At 37.7% G+C, this 16291-nt stretch overlaps 1 protein-coding gene across 7 annotated transcripts in view; it reads left to right on the top strand.

The window, feature by feature from the left end:
• The window catches only part of LOC129771504 (nuclear hormone receptor FTZ-F1-like), a 443987-nt gene that overhangs the window by 233121 nt on the left and 194575 nt on the right, over nt 1-16291 (top strand). For all 7 annotated transcript variants that reach the window (XM_055775226.1, XM_055775224.1, XM_055775225.1 and 4 more), the window contains 2 exons: nt 9152-9211; nt 9305-9517. In XM_055775226.1, the coding sequence (XP_055631201.1) occupies nt 9152-9211; nt 9305-9517 (273 nt within the window). The remainder of the gene's footprint in view (nt 1-9151; nt 9212-9304; nt 9518-16291) is intronic.

Here is a 16291-nt window from a genome sequence, read left to right as displayed (position 1 = left end):
GCTTGCGCCACTCCGTTTTTAGACTTTTACGGTGTCATTTTTTCACATTTCTGTAAAACTTCGCAGTTGCTTGAAAGCATTTGGAATTCTTCATCGATCTAAAGCAAAAAAAGGAAAATGTCAATTTTGGCGCTTGCGTAACTTTGCGAGATTACGGCAGTGCTGCTTCGGGAAGAATTACCGTTTTGTCTCAAATTCCGAACAGCAAAAATGCAATTTTGTTTAAAAAAAATCATAACTTTTGAGTTACTAGACCGATTCAGATGATCGATACATTAAATTAAAGCCTATTCTTCTATTCTTCTTTGGAAAAATATTATTCTCCCAAAAATTCGGATTTTGTGCTTCGAAACTTGATTCCAATTCCGAATTTGTCGAATTTGTCCATTTTATCGCTGGTTTTGAAGTCACTTTTTTTGCAAATACCTAATATTATAAGTTACTAGCCGACCCGGGAAACTTCGTCCCGCCCAACATTTATTTTTCGTTATCACATTCACGTTTTCTTACTAAGCGCACGTTCATGGGTCCATGGGCCGACTGTTCATCTAATCTACCCTATAAAATCATTTTTTACTATAAAATAACAGTACTTCTCTCCGTTACATGGAATAAATGTTTGATACAGAAAATATGATAGAATGAAGACAGCTCTAAATCGGACAATTCCTTCCTCGAGTTTTGCTCTTATCAACACATTCGGCGATCCATTTTTATTTTTATAGATAGAAGAAGCTATAGGAGTGTGTTTTATCACATTAAAATTAATTTCCACTTTCGAACAAAGATCAATTTTGCTAGCGCAAACATCAAAAGGACTAACAACGCCTTTTCACTATGAAATTGTAGAACATATGGGAATTGAATTTTCGCAAAATTTCCCATTTTCTTCAGAGTATCCCGAAAATTTCCAATTGTCAGGTTTGGTTGGAATATGTTTGATTGAAATATGTGTTTTAATTTTTTGGAACTCCCCTCCATTCCAGAGGAGGGAGGGGTTTCATACCATCATAGAAACATTTCTCGTACCCAATAAACCTCATATCCCAGATTTGGTTCCGTAGCGTGATTGATTCTCAAGTAATGCAGCCCCCCCCTTAGGGAGGGGGAGGCTTGTCAAACCACCATAGAAACGTGTATTGCCCCCTACAACATCCATTTACCGAAATTGGTTCCATTTGCTTGATTAGTTCTTGAGTTATGTAGAAGCTTGTGCTTCATCTGTATGGTAGTCCCCCTCCCCCTATAGAGAGGGGAGGAGTGTTGATTCACGATAGAAACCTCCACATGTCAAATTTGGCTCGAGTTGCTTGATTAGTTCTCGAGTTATGCAGAAATTTGTGTTCCATCTGTATGGCAGCCTTCCCTTAGAGAGGGGGGGAGGAGTGTCTACTCACCATAGAAACGTTTCTTGCCCCACTAAAACCTGCACATGCCAAATTTGGCTTCATTTGCTTGATTGGTTTTCGAGGGATGCAGAAATTAGTGTTTCATTTGTATGGCACTCCCCCTTCTCTAAGGGGGGCTCGAACTATCATAAGAACCTTCCCCGACCTCAAACACCTCTACATACCAATTTTTATGTCGGTCGGTTCAGTAGTTTTCGAGTCCATAAGAATCAGACAGACCGAAAGACAGAAAGACAGAAAGACAGAAAGACAGACAGACAACGGTTTCATTAAACGGTTTTTTAAACGGTTTTATTTAGCTTGCCCTGTAATCTGTTTGTATATTTGTATGTTTGTGTGTTTGTAACATGTTTGTCTGTAGCGCTGACCCACATTAATAGAATTTGACCCCCTTCCTGTTGACCGATTGATCTGAAATTTGGAACAAATCTTTATCTCTGTAGTCATTATAAAACTGCGTATTTCATGATCTTGGAAATCCAAGAAGGCGGCCGCTACACAATGGCGAATTACATATTTTTTTAAAACCCGATTAATATGGGTAACAAATGAAAGGGCTTGACTAGTAGAATTCGGTTATTTATGAAAAATGCAAATCCAAGATGGTTGTCACTACAAAATGGCGAATTACATATTTTCTCAAAACCCGATTAATATGGGTATCAAATGGAAGGGCTTGACTAGTAGAATGCGGCTATTTAAGAAAAATGCAAATCCAAGATAGCTGCCACTACAAAATGGCGGACTACATATTATGTCAAAACCCCGTTAATATGGGTATCAAATGAAAGGGCTTGACTAGTAGAATACGGTTATTTAAGAAAAATGCAAATCCAAGATGGTTGTCACTACAAAATGGCGAATTACATATTTTCTCAAAACCCGATTAATATGGCTATCAAATGGAAAGGCTTGGATAGTAGATCACAGTAGATCATGAAAAATCCAAATCCATGATATGGCCGCAATCACAAAATAGCAAATTACTTTATTAAACGGTTTTATTTAGCTCGAACTGTTCGTATGTATGTTTGTATGTCTGTAGGGTTGTCCCACATTAATAGAAATTTGACGAATAGGATCCGAATTTGTACAATACCTTTATCTCTGCTGTCATTTTAAAACTGCTTATCTTGAAAAATTCAATTTGGCCGCCGCTACAAAATATCTGATTCCATATCGTCTCAAAAAAATGATTGATTGAGATATGTGTATCAAACGAACGAACTTAACTTGGAGAACACACTATGTGTTTTCTGCAATCCACCTAATATCGGTATCAAATGATTTTTTTTGACTAATAGAATACAGTACAATGGTTTTATTGTAGAGAAATATTCTAATGAAACAGATAATGTATTAAAAACTAGAAAATAAAATAATTGAAATTTTTTTTTAAGTTAAACGGTTTAATTGCGATTAAAAATAATAATGTACTAAAAGCTAGAAAATAATTAGGCAAGTAGCAGTTAGCAGTTATCAAACCCCTCCTTCATTAGTCTAGGGCATTGATAAGACTTAGATAAAATCGTGGGACATATGATGAAGTCGCTAATTGTGGATAATGGAAATCCAACGTGCCACACGATTTTATTTTAGTCTTATCAATGCCATAGACTAATGAAGGAGAGGTGTGATAACTGCTAACTGTTACATGCCTAATTACTTTCTCGCTTTTAGTACATAATTTTGTTTAATCACAATTAAACCGTTTAACTTAAGAAGTTTTTTTTACTTATTTAATTTTACATAACATATCCAAAAATCAGAGATGTTTTTTTTTCGTTTTCGAGTTATGATTTTTCAAAGTAAACCGATGGTCCAAAAAAGCATTTTCCTCTTTTTTCCCAAAATGACAAAACTTGGAACTGTCTTCAGGGATGGTAATCTGAGAGAGAGTACACTTACTTCACCACAAATCAAATTAAAGATGCAAAAGAGACGAAACTGAATTAAATCTTTTACGCGGAGCTCAGAACACCTTTAGAGACTGTTACAACGAAGTGGCAAACGAAAATGATAGTTAACGTTGCGTTCAGGAAAAAAAAAAATACATTTGCTAACGAAATCGAATGTGATGCGAAAACATTTCGAATCGACGCAATCACGTTCCTTACGTTTGGTGGCCATTAAACTCTAAGCAGTATCTCCAATTGGCAAGGTTTGCTAGAGTTTATCGTTCAGCTTCTTGCAGAGTAGTGTTCACAATGAAAGACTATTCTCTGAAGCTGGACTGGTATAAGAAGCAAAGCGTAATTGGTCGGTTAAAATTTTGTAGTAAAAATCATAGTGATAATGAATTAATGTTATGAGTTTCTATTAATTTAATTATTAAATTAAATATTAAACATAAATTATTAAATATGAATTCTATTGTGTTAATGAGAAATTATTGATTTTCTCGGATATTAGCGGTATACATAATTCCAGAAAATGATGATGATAAAAGTGAAGGTTTTATGAACTAAATATTTCAAATAGTTGTTTTCTCACCAAAATAATTTAAGTTAACTACAAACGATTTTTTTTTAAGTTGGTTCGATTAAGTCAGAAAAATAGCAATGATTCGAATGCATTTTCAATTTTTTTCAATCTCTATAATAAACTGGCTGACCCGGCAAACGTTGTTCTGCCATACAATTTATTTCTAGAGAATATTTTGGTTGGTAAAAATAACGAATATATTTCAAGAGAGTTTGTACGTTATCGTTCAGATCTGTAAAATTGATCTAAATGATGATTTTTATAGCGAAACACACACATGCGTACCTCTTATTTTCAAATTTTCCCTTTTTATTTTAAATATCCATATATGCATAGCCAATTTTTTCGAATTTTTCTAATCATCTCAAATATTTTCCAAAGTACTCTATCATTCTAATTTGGGTGAAGACAAACTCAAAAAATATATGGACCGTGCAGATCTGATCAGCCGTTCTACTGTGATGATATTTTACACGTACGTGGGAAAATCCTTCTTTTATGTATAGGGGTAGTGGGGGCAAATTGGTCATGGGGGGCAAAGTGGTCACCTGCTTGTTTGTGTAGTATAACTATTAACGATATATGCCGTATTTATAGTCACCTTACGTTCGAAGAATTTAATGACTTTTGAGTCACCCTGTACTTCAGTAGAGCTATCGCATGTCAAAATACAAATAAAAACAGAAATTACTCTCTCGATAGCCATTCAGCCGTAGTTCTGTGCGCATGGTATCTTAGGAATTTCTCGTGAAATTTAGTTTATTCAATCTGATTTGTTGGACAAATCATCAGTTTGGACGACTGTTAACATATTCTAGAAGAGGTGAACAGATATTTTGTTTAATCTCAGCGATTAATTAGCATAGAAATTATGTTCATGTTTGGGGGCAAAGTGGTCATAGATAAATAAAAACTTACAATGTTCTGTTTACTAAAGCTGATATATATCATCACATTCTGCTCTTGAAGAAGATCTTTTGTTGCTTTCACCCTCGATAAATAGGCCAATCCAACTAAACCAAGCCGCATTATGCGGAACGTTATGTGTTTCTTACTACGTTTTTGTATGCAAGAGCAAATTTAAATTGAGACTCTAGGTGAACAGGCTAAGCTTATTTCATACATGTACCTACCATAACAAATATGATTTGAAAAAATTTGGATGAAAAAAACCCATAAAACTATCCCATTTAGCTTGATATGTGCGGGTGACCACTTTGCTCCCACTAGGTGACCACTTTACCTCCAAGCAAAAAAAAAAGTTCGATTTTTCATCTTTTTTTCTAATGATGAAAAGTGTACTATTTTGAATTTTTATAAAAAAAGCCATTTGCTATCTTGAAGAACAATGAGTTGAACTATAATGTTCTTCGAGAAACGGGAATTGAATTGGTATGTGGGCGCTGGAAATGGGCATATTCCTTAGGGTGACCACTATGCCCCCACTTCCCCTAAAGATACAGTGATTAAAGGATTTGCATAGGAGGTGATCTGGCGTAGTGGTAACAACCATACCTGTCACGCAGAGATCACGAGTTCAATTCTCACTCCCGACATTCTTCCAAAAATGGAAGTAAAAGTGGCGAACCAGCAGAAATGTGTTGAAAGTCACTATAAAAGAGAAAAAAAAAAAAAAAAAAAAAGGATTTGCATAGCTCATTCAGTATAAAAGCTCACAGAATACTTTTTCGTTCTTATACTTTTGGATTTTAATTCAAAATTGATGTACCCCCAAAATATGAAACCGAACGCACCATATGGCACCCACGGACAGCCCACAATCGTGCATATTAATTATTTGCAATCGACATTCGAACACGACTATTTACAATTGCTTGTGACATTAAGTGTGAGCAAAATATTTGAACATTCAAAACACAGCAAAAAAAACCTTTTCGTTCTCCACACGATCGCGCGCTGCTCCTCTCATTTCCTTTGCGGGGCGGCGGGCAGCGTTTTTTTCTCATTCTTCACTGCGTTTCCATCGTGCGCTTCATTCGGAATTCACCTCACAGCGGACTTCTCTTTGCCTCCCCACCTCTTCCCAGCAACACCAATAGTTCCATAATACCGCTCGCGCGCCATCCTCCTTCCAGCGGTGGTGGTGGTGAATTACAGCAATTGTTAGTATTACCTCATACCTTCGCTTTTATTTTATTGCCCCAAAGCTCTGAGAGTCGAGTTGCCGTTTCTCTCTCCCGCCAGTACTCACACGAGAGTTTCTGTCGCCGTGTTGTGTACGATCGGATGTCGCGTGTGTGAAGCGCTGCGCTACTCTCACTCTCGATCGTCGTCGGTGTTCGTTGGAGTTCGTCGGTGGAATGGTGGGGAACAGCGCGCTGCCACACCGCTAAATGAAACCGAAAGTGTTGATGCTGCTCGGTGAGCGCGCTAGCGAGCTCCCACTGTGAGTTACTCACGAGCACTCCTTTCCTGCCTCAACACTGAATGGAGTGAGTGTGTACGGAGTTTTGGGTGTTGGGAAATATATGAGGGGAGCGAATTGAAGAATTATTGTCTGCTTGTATCGGTTTTGTGTAACCGGAATCGGTCCCTTTTGAACTATTTTTATGCAAATGAATCGTGTCAAATTATGCCCGAAAATGTCGAGTCAGATTGACCTTCTTTAGGTGTATTCTAATTTTCGAACACAAATCGCCACTCATTCAGCACTCTGCCCGAGCGCACCTCTGCTCGGTGGGGCTTTGTTGTGTGCACGGGGTGAGCGGTGTCTGCGTGCGCGCGCCCCAAAATGTGGGCCAATGAGAGCGAGAGTGTGTCATACTTTTTCTGTGCCACTGATGCTGCTGCTGCTGCTGCTGTTGCTGCTATTGAAGTTGTTGTTCTTGATTCCGAACTGTGTCAAATGCAACTGCTGCTGCGGCATGACGACTCTGGCGCTGGGTCGACACTCTTTCTCTCACGTGTACTTCTCTTTCTCCGTCTCCCTGTTGCTGTTTGGTGTGTTTTCGTTTCGGCTGCAGCGTCCGAGAGCGAGAGTGTGCGAGAGAGAACCCCGAAAGGCCGAAAAAAAAGTCGGGTACACTGAGCAGTGAACAGGCAAGACAACCGGAGTGTGGCCACACGAAAAGTAGTCGCCGATGTTTTCGGACGGATTCTTGAGCAGCGGATTTTGCGTTATTATTTTTCAAGTAGTCGTCGGAGTTAGTATATCGTAGCCCATGTTCGCCGCAAGTCGTAATCAACGCTTCCCGATCGTGCGCCACACCGCGATCTTTTTTGAGTCACCACCGGAACGACCAGCAGTAGTAGTCCACCAAAGGCAACCGGAGTTCTTTCGATACCTTCCTTCGGGGGTTGGAAGAACTGTTTTCTCCTAGAATCGGGACGAACGCGCGATTCGCGGAATTATTTTTTAGAAAAAAAAACGAAGTTCCGTTCCAAGAACGGTTTGGATTTTTCTACATATATCTCTTCGGGCTCTTCTGGAAGAGCCACCTAGTTACCGTCTAAATCTACTCTGATCTTCCCATTGGAGCTCAGCCGGAAGATCCTAAAATAAATCAAAAGTTACCAAGTGCTTCAAGTTTCGGCCCAAGTGTGCCGGAAAACTAAAACCACAGTTTCGAAAAACTGGTTCAAATGCAAATGTGATAATAATTCAAGTCAAAGTTCGGCACGAACTTTGCAACAACGGAAGGAAACAACCACAAATCATTGGTGCTAGCAAACTCATCTAGTGTTTGTCTACGAGTGTATATATATAAATCGGAAATATTAACAACAATCTTGGATTTACAAAACAAAAAAAAAACAACAAAATCTAAAGGATTACTGCGTGTGTTCAAAGTGAGCTGCGTGCGCGAAACAAGTGATCCTGCAAGAGAAGAACCTGCAACTGTAGTGTTTGCGTGTGTGTGTGTGTGTTGTTGTGAGTCGTTGGATATAGCCCTAGCGATCCCAGATCCCCATGAAGACTTCAGTGGAGCAAAAATGTTCCATCGATGGAGCAGTGGCTGCAAGCTGATCAAATCTCAACAGTCGTCGTCGTCGCAATCGTCTTCGGAATCGTCCAGCACGGCACGTGACCATCGGAGTGACTTCGACAAGGCTTCTTTGCATCTTGTCTACCATCAACTCTAACGTTACTCCCAGTCGGAATGACGACGCAAGTAGTGTAGCAAGTAGCCTGAAAATCCGCAAAAAAAAAAGAAGTGAAGACACAACTAAAAACAAACGAAAAAGTTATTGTGTGAAAGTACTCAAAAGTTGGCACAAGAAGAAACAAAAATCTGGCGGTTAGTTTTTGGTTACGTGTGTGTGATACAGGTGATGAAACAACAATTCAAAGTACACAAATTGAAGTGCAACAATAATTCAAGGGAGAGCTACGATTTTGTGATGTTGTCTATTAGCGCATAAGATATATACATACACATATATTTACTTTGATAAGGGTGTTTGGTCATTCTAGAGGCATAAGAGTAGCTATTAGGCGTATTTAGTGGTAGCACCTAAACTCACAAAATCCAACAAAACCGCAACTACAGAATAAAAAAAAAACAACAGAGAAAAAAAGGGTGATAGTGTGATCGAATTTAGTGAAGAAACAAAACATCAACAGCAAAACAAACATCTGCAAGAGTCCGTCCATCGTATAGTAAAGCATAATTGTGCACAATATTTATCTGTTGAAAAGGAAAAAAAAGTGGCGTGGATTTTAAAACACACGACAGCAAAACGATACATATATACTTAGCATACAAAGTGGGAAGAAGAAATGTTATTAGACATGGATCACCAAAATTCGGCAGTGTTTATGTCGCTCAACATGTCGCAGTACTCGATGATCAACGATTCTGGCAGCCCTCCGCCGCATGGCGGCGCTGGCGGCAACACCACGCAGCTCCTGTCCCTGTCCAGCCAGGGCAGCAACAGCAACAGCATGACCGGTAATGTCATGCCACCGCCACAGTATGGCTACAACATGTCTGCCGGAACTGGTGACGGATCCGGTAGCGCGGATTTGGTCCTGGCCGCCGTTTCAGGCCATCTAGGCAACAATAACAATAACAACAGTAGCAGCATTACCAACACAATGGTGAACAGTCTCACGTCGCAATCGCCATTACCATCGCACAACAACAACAACAACACTAGCAATAGCAACAACAACAACAATAACAATCATCATCATCCCAACCAGAACAGCGGAGCGGCCGTTGGGTCCCAGGGCATGCAGTCGCAGTCCAACTATTCCCTGTATAATTTCGACTCCCCTTACATGTTTTCCGCAGGTGGCTACCACGAGAACATCTCCCAAACGCAGTCGAACTATCTCGCGATCCCCCCGTCAGGTACTACCGCCATTGAGCCCACTAATCTTAATAACCTAAATGTCGTATCCGCCATCCAATGCGACCAAACTGATTTTAAATATTTCATTGAAGAACTGTGCCCGGTGTGCGGTGACAAAGTTTCAGGCTACCACTATGGACTGCTGACGTGCGAGTCCTGCAAGGGCTTCTTCAAGCGTACCGTCCAGAACAAGAAGGTTTACACGTGCGTCGCCGAGCGGCAGTGTCACATCGACAAGACCCAGCGCAAGCGCTGCCCCTACTGCCGCTTCCAGAAGTGCCTCGAGGTCGGCATGAAGCTAGAAGGTAAGTGGTGAACCCCTTTTTCTCTTATGACCTGATATTTCGATTGCTTGGTTCAGGGTCTGTTCTAGGGGGGATCTGTTGAACAATTTGACAAATTTGATTTCCTCCAAATTGAACCAAATTGTACAGTTACATGAATCTTTGCTCACAGAACATTGTCATGGACATGACCATAACAAATCTCACTACATGTCTTGACGCAAAATACTTTTAAAGCGTAAATTAAGAACCCTGTACAGCACAACTCTGTACATAGCGTTGTCAATTAATATTTTCAAAAATCAGGATGCATTTATTTTCTCATATTTTTGGGCTATTTTTTATTGAAAAATATGCAAAATAAAATATTTATCAATTTCAAATCGAAGTGATGTGTTTGGTTTTTGATGCGTAAACTCGTATACTTAATGGACTCTGCTTCTTCTCCGTCTGAAACAAGATTCTGTTGATCAATAATTCCGTAAATTCATCGTTCAGGTAATAAACCCGACTATAAGAAAACCTAGAATTGGTGTGAGAATAGGTAACATAGATCATATTCACCATTAGATCGGAGCAGAATGTTACATTTTGTGGAGATTTTCCCAACGTGAGATCTAAAAATCAAATGACTGTCTAGTGTGAGTCCTAAGTAGACCATTTGAGTGACCATTGACCATTGAGCCACCGAACCGAATTCAAACGTTATCCGTCGGAACAAGTCTAGAAGATCTTGAATGCGGGAGTCTTCGCCGCATTGATAACAGTTTTCCAACTGGTGTAATATTCTGTTAGAGCATCCAGACCATCCTGCAATTTTCGAATAAGACTATCGATGGCGCGACCATTGCACAAAATAGCGATAAATTGGGACAAAATTCCATCACCGGGGAGCGGTGGGATGTCTGCAGTATAAATGGTATACCGAATGGGCCCGAGGATACTTCTTTGAGGTACACCTGCACTTATAATGAATTGCTCTGAGTTCATATCAGTGTTGACAGAAATCATCTTCGTTAGGTTCCAATGCATAGATTTTCGGGCTAGGTTGCATCGAAAACCTCTATTTTCCAAACGCAAATCAAAATGACAGATCCAGACAACCAAAGAATATGAACAAATGAACTTTTGTTCTTCGATATGTTCCTTGATTAATTCTCGAGTAATACAGAAATTTGTGTTTCATTTGTATGGAAGAACGTTGTATAATATTATTAACTCTAATGAGTTGATGAAGGGTGGACCTTCCCATACGGAAACCAATTGTGTTTTTGTTCTCTAAACGGTCCAGCCTGAATAATTTTTCTATTTTTGAATTTTGACTCAAATTCACTGCCAGAACGAATATCGTTTCGAATGTGATGAATATCAATTTGTTGCTTTTGATATAAGACTAGCTGACCCGACAAACTTCGTCCCGCCCAAAATTTGTTTTTTGTTATCAATAGCAATAAATAAAAATCAATACCTTCAAACATTCACGTTTTCTTACTAAGCGCAAGTTCATAAGTCTAATCGCAGAACTGTTCATTGATTGATTTTCTAATAGACCCCGTTGAATTTACCTTTTACTAAAAAAAATCCTAGTACCTCTACCAAAACTCATCATTATAATATCAGATTATTTCCAGACACAATTCTCGTTCAAGATGTTTCAACCACTTGCAAATAATTGGTTTCTCCGTTACATGGAATAAATGTTTGATACAGAAAATTATGGTAGAATAAATACAGGCCCGTCCCCGCTTCTCCCCTTAGAAAGTGGGGGAGGAGTGTCTATTCACAATAGAGACGTTTCGTGCCCCCTAAAATCTTCACATGCCAAATTTGGCTCCATTTGCTTGATTAGATTTCGAGTTATGAAGAAATTTGTTTTTCATTTCTATGGCAGCCCCCCCCCCCCCTAAGAGAAAGGGGAGTAGTGTCTAACCACCATAGAAACATTCTTTGCACCCTAAAACTTCCACATGCCAAATTTTGTTCCATTTGCTTGATTAATTCTCGAGTAATACAGAAATTTGTGTTTCATTTGTATGGAAGAACGTTGTATAATATTATTAACTCTAATGAGTTGATGAAGGGTGGACCTTCCCATACGGAAACCAAATTGTTCCTCAGGAAAGGCACCATACTCATCGGGAAAAGCAAAAGTTCGGGTTTGGACACAATTTTCAAACAGTTTCTGGGACACTGGGAACTTGAACTGGGTAACTTCAGATGACTTTAGCTAGCTTCCACACTGAAGGGAAGTAGCAAAGCTCCCAGCATCTAATAATCATTTTCGCTACAAAAGCAAATGAGCCGTGGCTCAAGTGCTCGAACTCGTTGTTAATGGTGTTGTTGAAAACAGGGGTCTTCATGTTCTTGGAAGCGTTGATAAGAGCTATCAGCTCATCAGCCGAGACACTTGATTCCTCTGGAATTAGGCTGTTCGCGTCACATGTGACCACGGTGACCTCCTAAACCACATCTAGCCCATAAGCACTAGCAATGTCAGCGATTTTTCTCCAGAAAATGAAGATGAATGACCTTCTTTTGAACGCAGTGACTTGAAGGCGCGAAAATGATCAACTCAGCAATCTAGAACATTGGCATCACTGCCTGTGCATTTCACTTATTTTTTGAAAACGAAACGTTAAAAGTATAAATTATATTTTCATACCTATCCAATTGACTGAAAATTCAATCTACACTCTGTCCAACTTCTGTAAGACCACCCTGATTCTATTTCGTTGCAGCACAAACAGTTAGAATTTCAACAAGATACACTCATACATTGTTAAATGCTTAGAATAAAGTATATTTAACGTCAACTTCGTTCAAAAGAGTTGTTTGTTTATTTATTGTGCTTAAATATGATAATTTCAGCTATCCAGTTTCTATAAGATCACTTCAAAAGTCATAAGTATTATCAATGAAAAATTCAAAACGATCGGCTGATTTACATGTCAATAATTGGTATCGTTGTCACCTTGAAAATTCGTGTTGGAATACTATTTACCAAATTCTGCTGAACGGATTTCTCGATATTTTTCCATTTTTCGGAAATTGCGACCTTGAGCTCTTCAATCGTGGTGTACCGTTTTCCATCAGTGTAGATTCTGCGTACAAGGATCCCCCTAAGATTTTCAACAGGATTCAAATCTGGAGAGTGAGCCGACCAGTTCAAAAAATTAAGTTTTTGGTCCTTAATCCATTGCTTAGTTTTCTTGCTGGTATGAATAGTAGCATTGTTTTGCTGGAATGTGATTTTTTTGTGACGATATCAACGCAAAAACGGTAGGAGAGAGGATTCCAGAACATGTATGTAATCCTTGAATGATGTGAAAGCTGTCTTGAGCTTTCAGGTTGCATAGAATTCCGTCCAAACCATGCACGAGCTTCCACCGAAATTTCTGGTTGAAAAATACTGTTCCTTTTTCCGTAAATCACGCCCCAGTACCCGTTGAAACCATCAGGACCATCCTAGTTGAACTTTTTTCGTCAGTGAAGACAACCTATACATTGAAGAACTTTTCGTTATGGTATATAGCTAATGTATTCTTTTGGAAAAATTCTTTGTCACAACATACCATGCCCCACTGTCGGTTCATGTGAGCTTTGGCAAAACTCAGACATCTTCCGATGTGAGATGGTGTAAGATGAGGAGCTTTAAACTTTTAAACACTCTTTATGTGAGGATTTTTTACCAAAACTTGACGAATTGTCACCCGAGTAAAATTTAAATTGAAATATTTCTGTATTAGCATAAGCGATTTTGAGGTATTCGAAGCTGTTCTAGCTATTTTCCGCTTATCCCGGTCAGAGAGCATCGATTTAAGTGGAGCTCTTTCCTCCTTACCGTATCCTTGAGGATTCGTCAATTAATTGAACACTACTTGATGGGATCTTCCAATCCGACGAGAAATTCCTCTGATACCAACATTTTCTTGTTGAAATGCATCGATTTGTCTTTTTTTTTCTCTCCTTGAGCACTTTTCCTTTCGGCATTTTCCAGATTCATTGATCAAAACAACGGAGAAATGTAACTGGCCTTATAGAAACTTGACACTTGAAAAATACAATACCTTTGGTTTACGCTCAGCACTTGCACACACACATATGAAAATCATGCTGTGTGTGATAGTCACCAATACCAACACACTAGAATATAATAATTGTTTATTTACAATGGCACAAAGCAGCAAAAACATGACCTGGTCTTATAGAAGTTGGACAGAGTGTACACATATAAAATAACATCCAATATCTTCCAATCAATCCATTATATATATTCATATTATCTGACCTGATTGCGAAAAGTAAATAAATCTATAAATCTATTAACAAATCCTATAATTAATTCCGTTTAAAAAAAACTATTTATTTTTTGAAGCATGTGAATTTATTTTCAAATGGCTCAGCAATTTTTTTTTTTGCGTAAACACGTAAGCTATACTGTGTTTAAAAATACGATCGAGTGTTTGTAAGTTCTTTCTCAAAATGACATAAAACCTCTTTTCAGAATTTATTACTTTCGCGTTTTTTCGAGGAAGGTTACAAAATCAATGTTGACAATATAATATAATGTAATTCATCATGAAAAACAACATCAAAGCTTCTCATTTAAAATTTTCCATATAGAAAAAACGTGTCTTTAGAATTATGGTACCAACTAGGAGGATTATATGCATCTACTCATATTTTTTTGAGTTTCGTGAGGAAAAAGCTGAAAAAGAGAAGATAAAATAGTAACCAGAGACTCATTTTCTTCTCATAGAACTGATAATAATAATAGTAAGAAGGATCGTTATCAAAACAATAAATAAAAAAAACTTAAAATTTACAAGTGTATATTGCCGTTCTACGCATGGTTGTCCCATGTTCCAAAATCATCGAATGAGAAAAACGCATTCAAAATATTCCAGCATATTTGTCAACCAGAAGCTTTAGGCATTTCGGTCTAGCAATACACTGAGTTTTTTTTACTAGTAGAAACCCTCATTTGAATCAATCAATCTTGGTAACGGGCCTAAAAACTCAGTTATGCCTAGAATATCTACATGGGACAATTGAACTTGATGTTGTTTTTTGAAACACTGGGAACAAACAATAAGTTATTTTGTATTTTTTCCGAAAGATTATGCATGAAAACATCGTTTTATGAAGAAGGTAGTGATCTGCAATACCTTTGCCGAATATTAATCTCATTGTTATTGGGCATTCGCTAACAAGGTATACTCGTGTTCTGGTAAACTTTTTTTTTCATTTGTTTGAGAGTTAGTTCGCTTTTCCAAACCAGTACTGAGTGTATTGCATGCTTGCTGAAAGCGTGACATCAAATTCTTGTACTTGAACCGATTTTTTTGACATGGATCTACAAAAAAATACATGGTGGGACAGTTATGAATAGAATATCTACATGGGACAATTGAGCTTGGTGTTGTTTTTTTTTTTAAAAAAACTGGGAACAAACTATATCTTTTTTTAATGGTTTTCCGGAAGATTCGGCATAAAAACATCGTTTTGTGAAGAAAAGTGAAAATTGTCAAAAAGTATCATGGGACAACTATGCGTAGAACGGCAGAATAGGTATTGTAATTTGAGGGATTTGGATATTGATGAATTTCTTTAATATTCGGAGGCCCTGGTATAACACGAATAAATAGTATAAGTTTTTGAATATTTTCAGTGTACACTCGACAAAAAAAAATAGAGGAACATTGTGCGGATATTTTAGGTGATTTTAGAAATTCTGCAACTTCGTGAAAAATCATCGCATGAGGATGGAATTTACACAATTTTAAAGCTTAAACTTTCTTAACTAAATTAAACTTAAACTTTTGGAATACGTTATGAACACATTTTTATCTTGGTGAGTGTAGATGTGGTGGATAAAAGAATCTAAATGAAATCAAAAATCGATATCTCTCTGTTTTTTTTCCAAGGATTACGTGGAATAACAATTTTTTTTGCTAACCATCTCAATAGCAAATCTAATTAACCCTATCAACCAGCTTTCATTTGATCCCTGTAACGTAGGACCTGTAGGACCTTTCAATACTGAGATGTTTTTGTTTGAATGAAAAATGTCCTCTTCGTATTTGATGATGATTAATTAAAAAAATAATTATCGCACTGCAAATTGAACCGCAATTTTGAAAACTCCAATAAATTCTGTACAAGGCTGATTTATTGCTTTGACGATTTTTTTTTAAATTTTTTTGCTTCGATTTCGAAGAAGGTTTTTTTTGTAGTTTTTCACATTGAAACCTCATATTTTTGAAACCCGAACTTTTTTCACGTAAGTTATTACAATAATTTCCTTTTTATGTAAATCAGAGAGCTACCAATTTTTAATACAACTCTGCACAAATAAAACATGTAAAGTGCGAGATCTGCGAGAAGATCGAAGATTAAATTTACAAATACGAAAAAAAAGGATTTAATTCCGGTTTCTCTAGTACAGCGCGCACTCGAATATATACATTTTCTGTTTTCTTTTCACTGTATATAAATGAGTCAAAAGTTTGAAATATAAAATAGGAATTTGATTTTTGTTTCATCCCCTTAAAGTCAGAAAACACCTTTTTCACATGAAAAAAATAAATTTATCCAGATTCTCTCAGGATAGACGATCATATTTGATAAAAAAAATCCTTCCACGCATATGTTCGAATTTCAATAATGACAAAGTTATAGCATTTTTTGTTTTGTTTCGGACTCTGTTGCCTCAAATTGTCTCTACATTACAAAGTACGCTACGAAAGTCGATTCTGTTGCTTTTATTTGAAAGATGAGAAAATGTAGTACAGG

Source organism: Toxorhynchites rutilus, chromosome 2 (genome assembly GCF_029784135.1).
Source record: "Toxorhynchites rutilus septentrionalis strain SRP chromosome 2, ASM2978413v1, whole genome shotgun sequence".
NCBI classification, from domain to species: Eukaryota; Metazoa; Arthropoda; class Insecta; order Diptera; family Culicidae; genus Toxorhynchites; species Toxorhynchites rutilus.
This window is presented reverse-complemented; position numbering and strand designations above follow the sequence as displayed.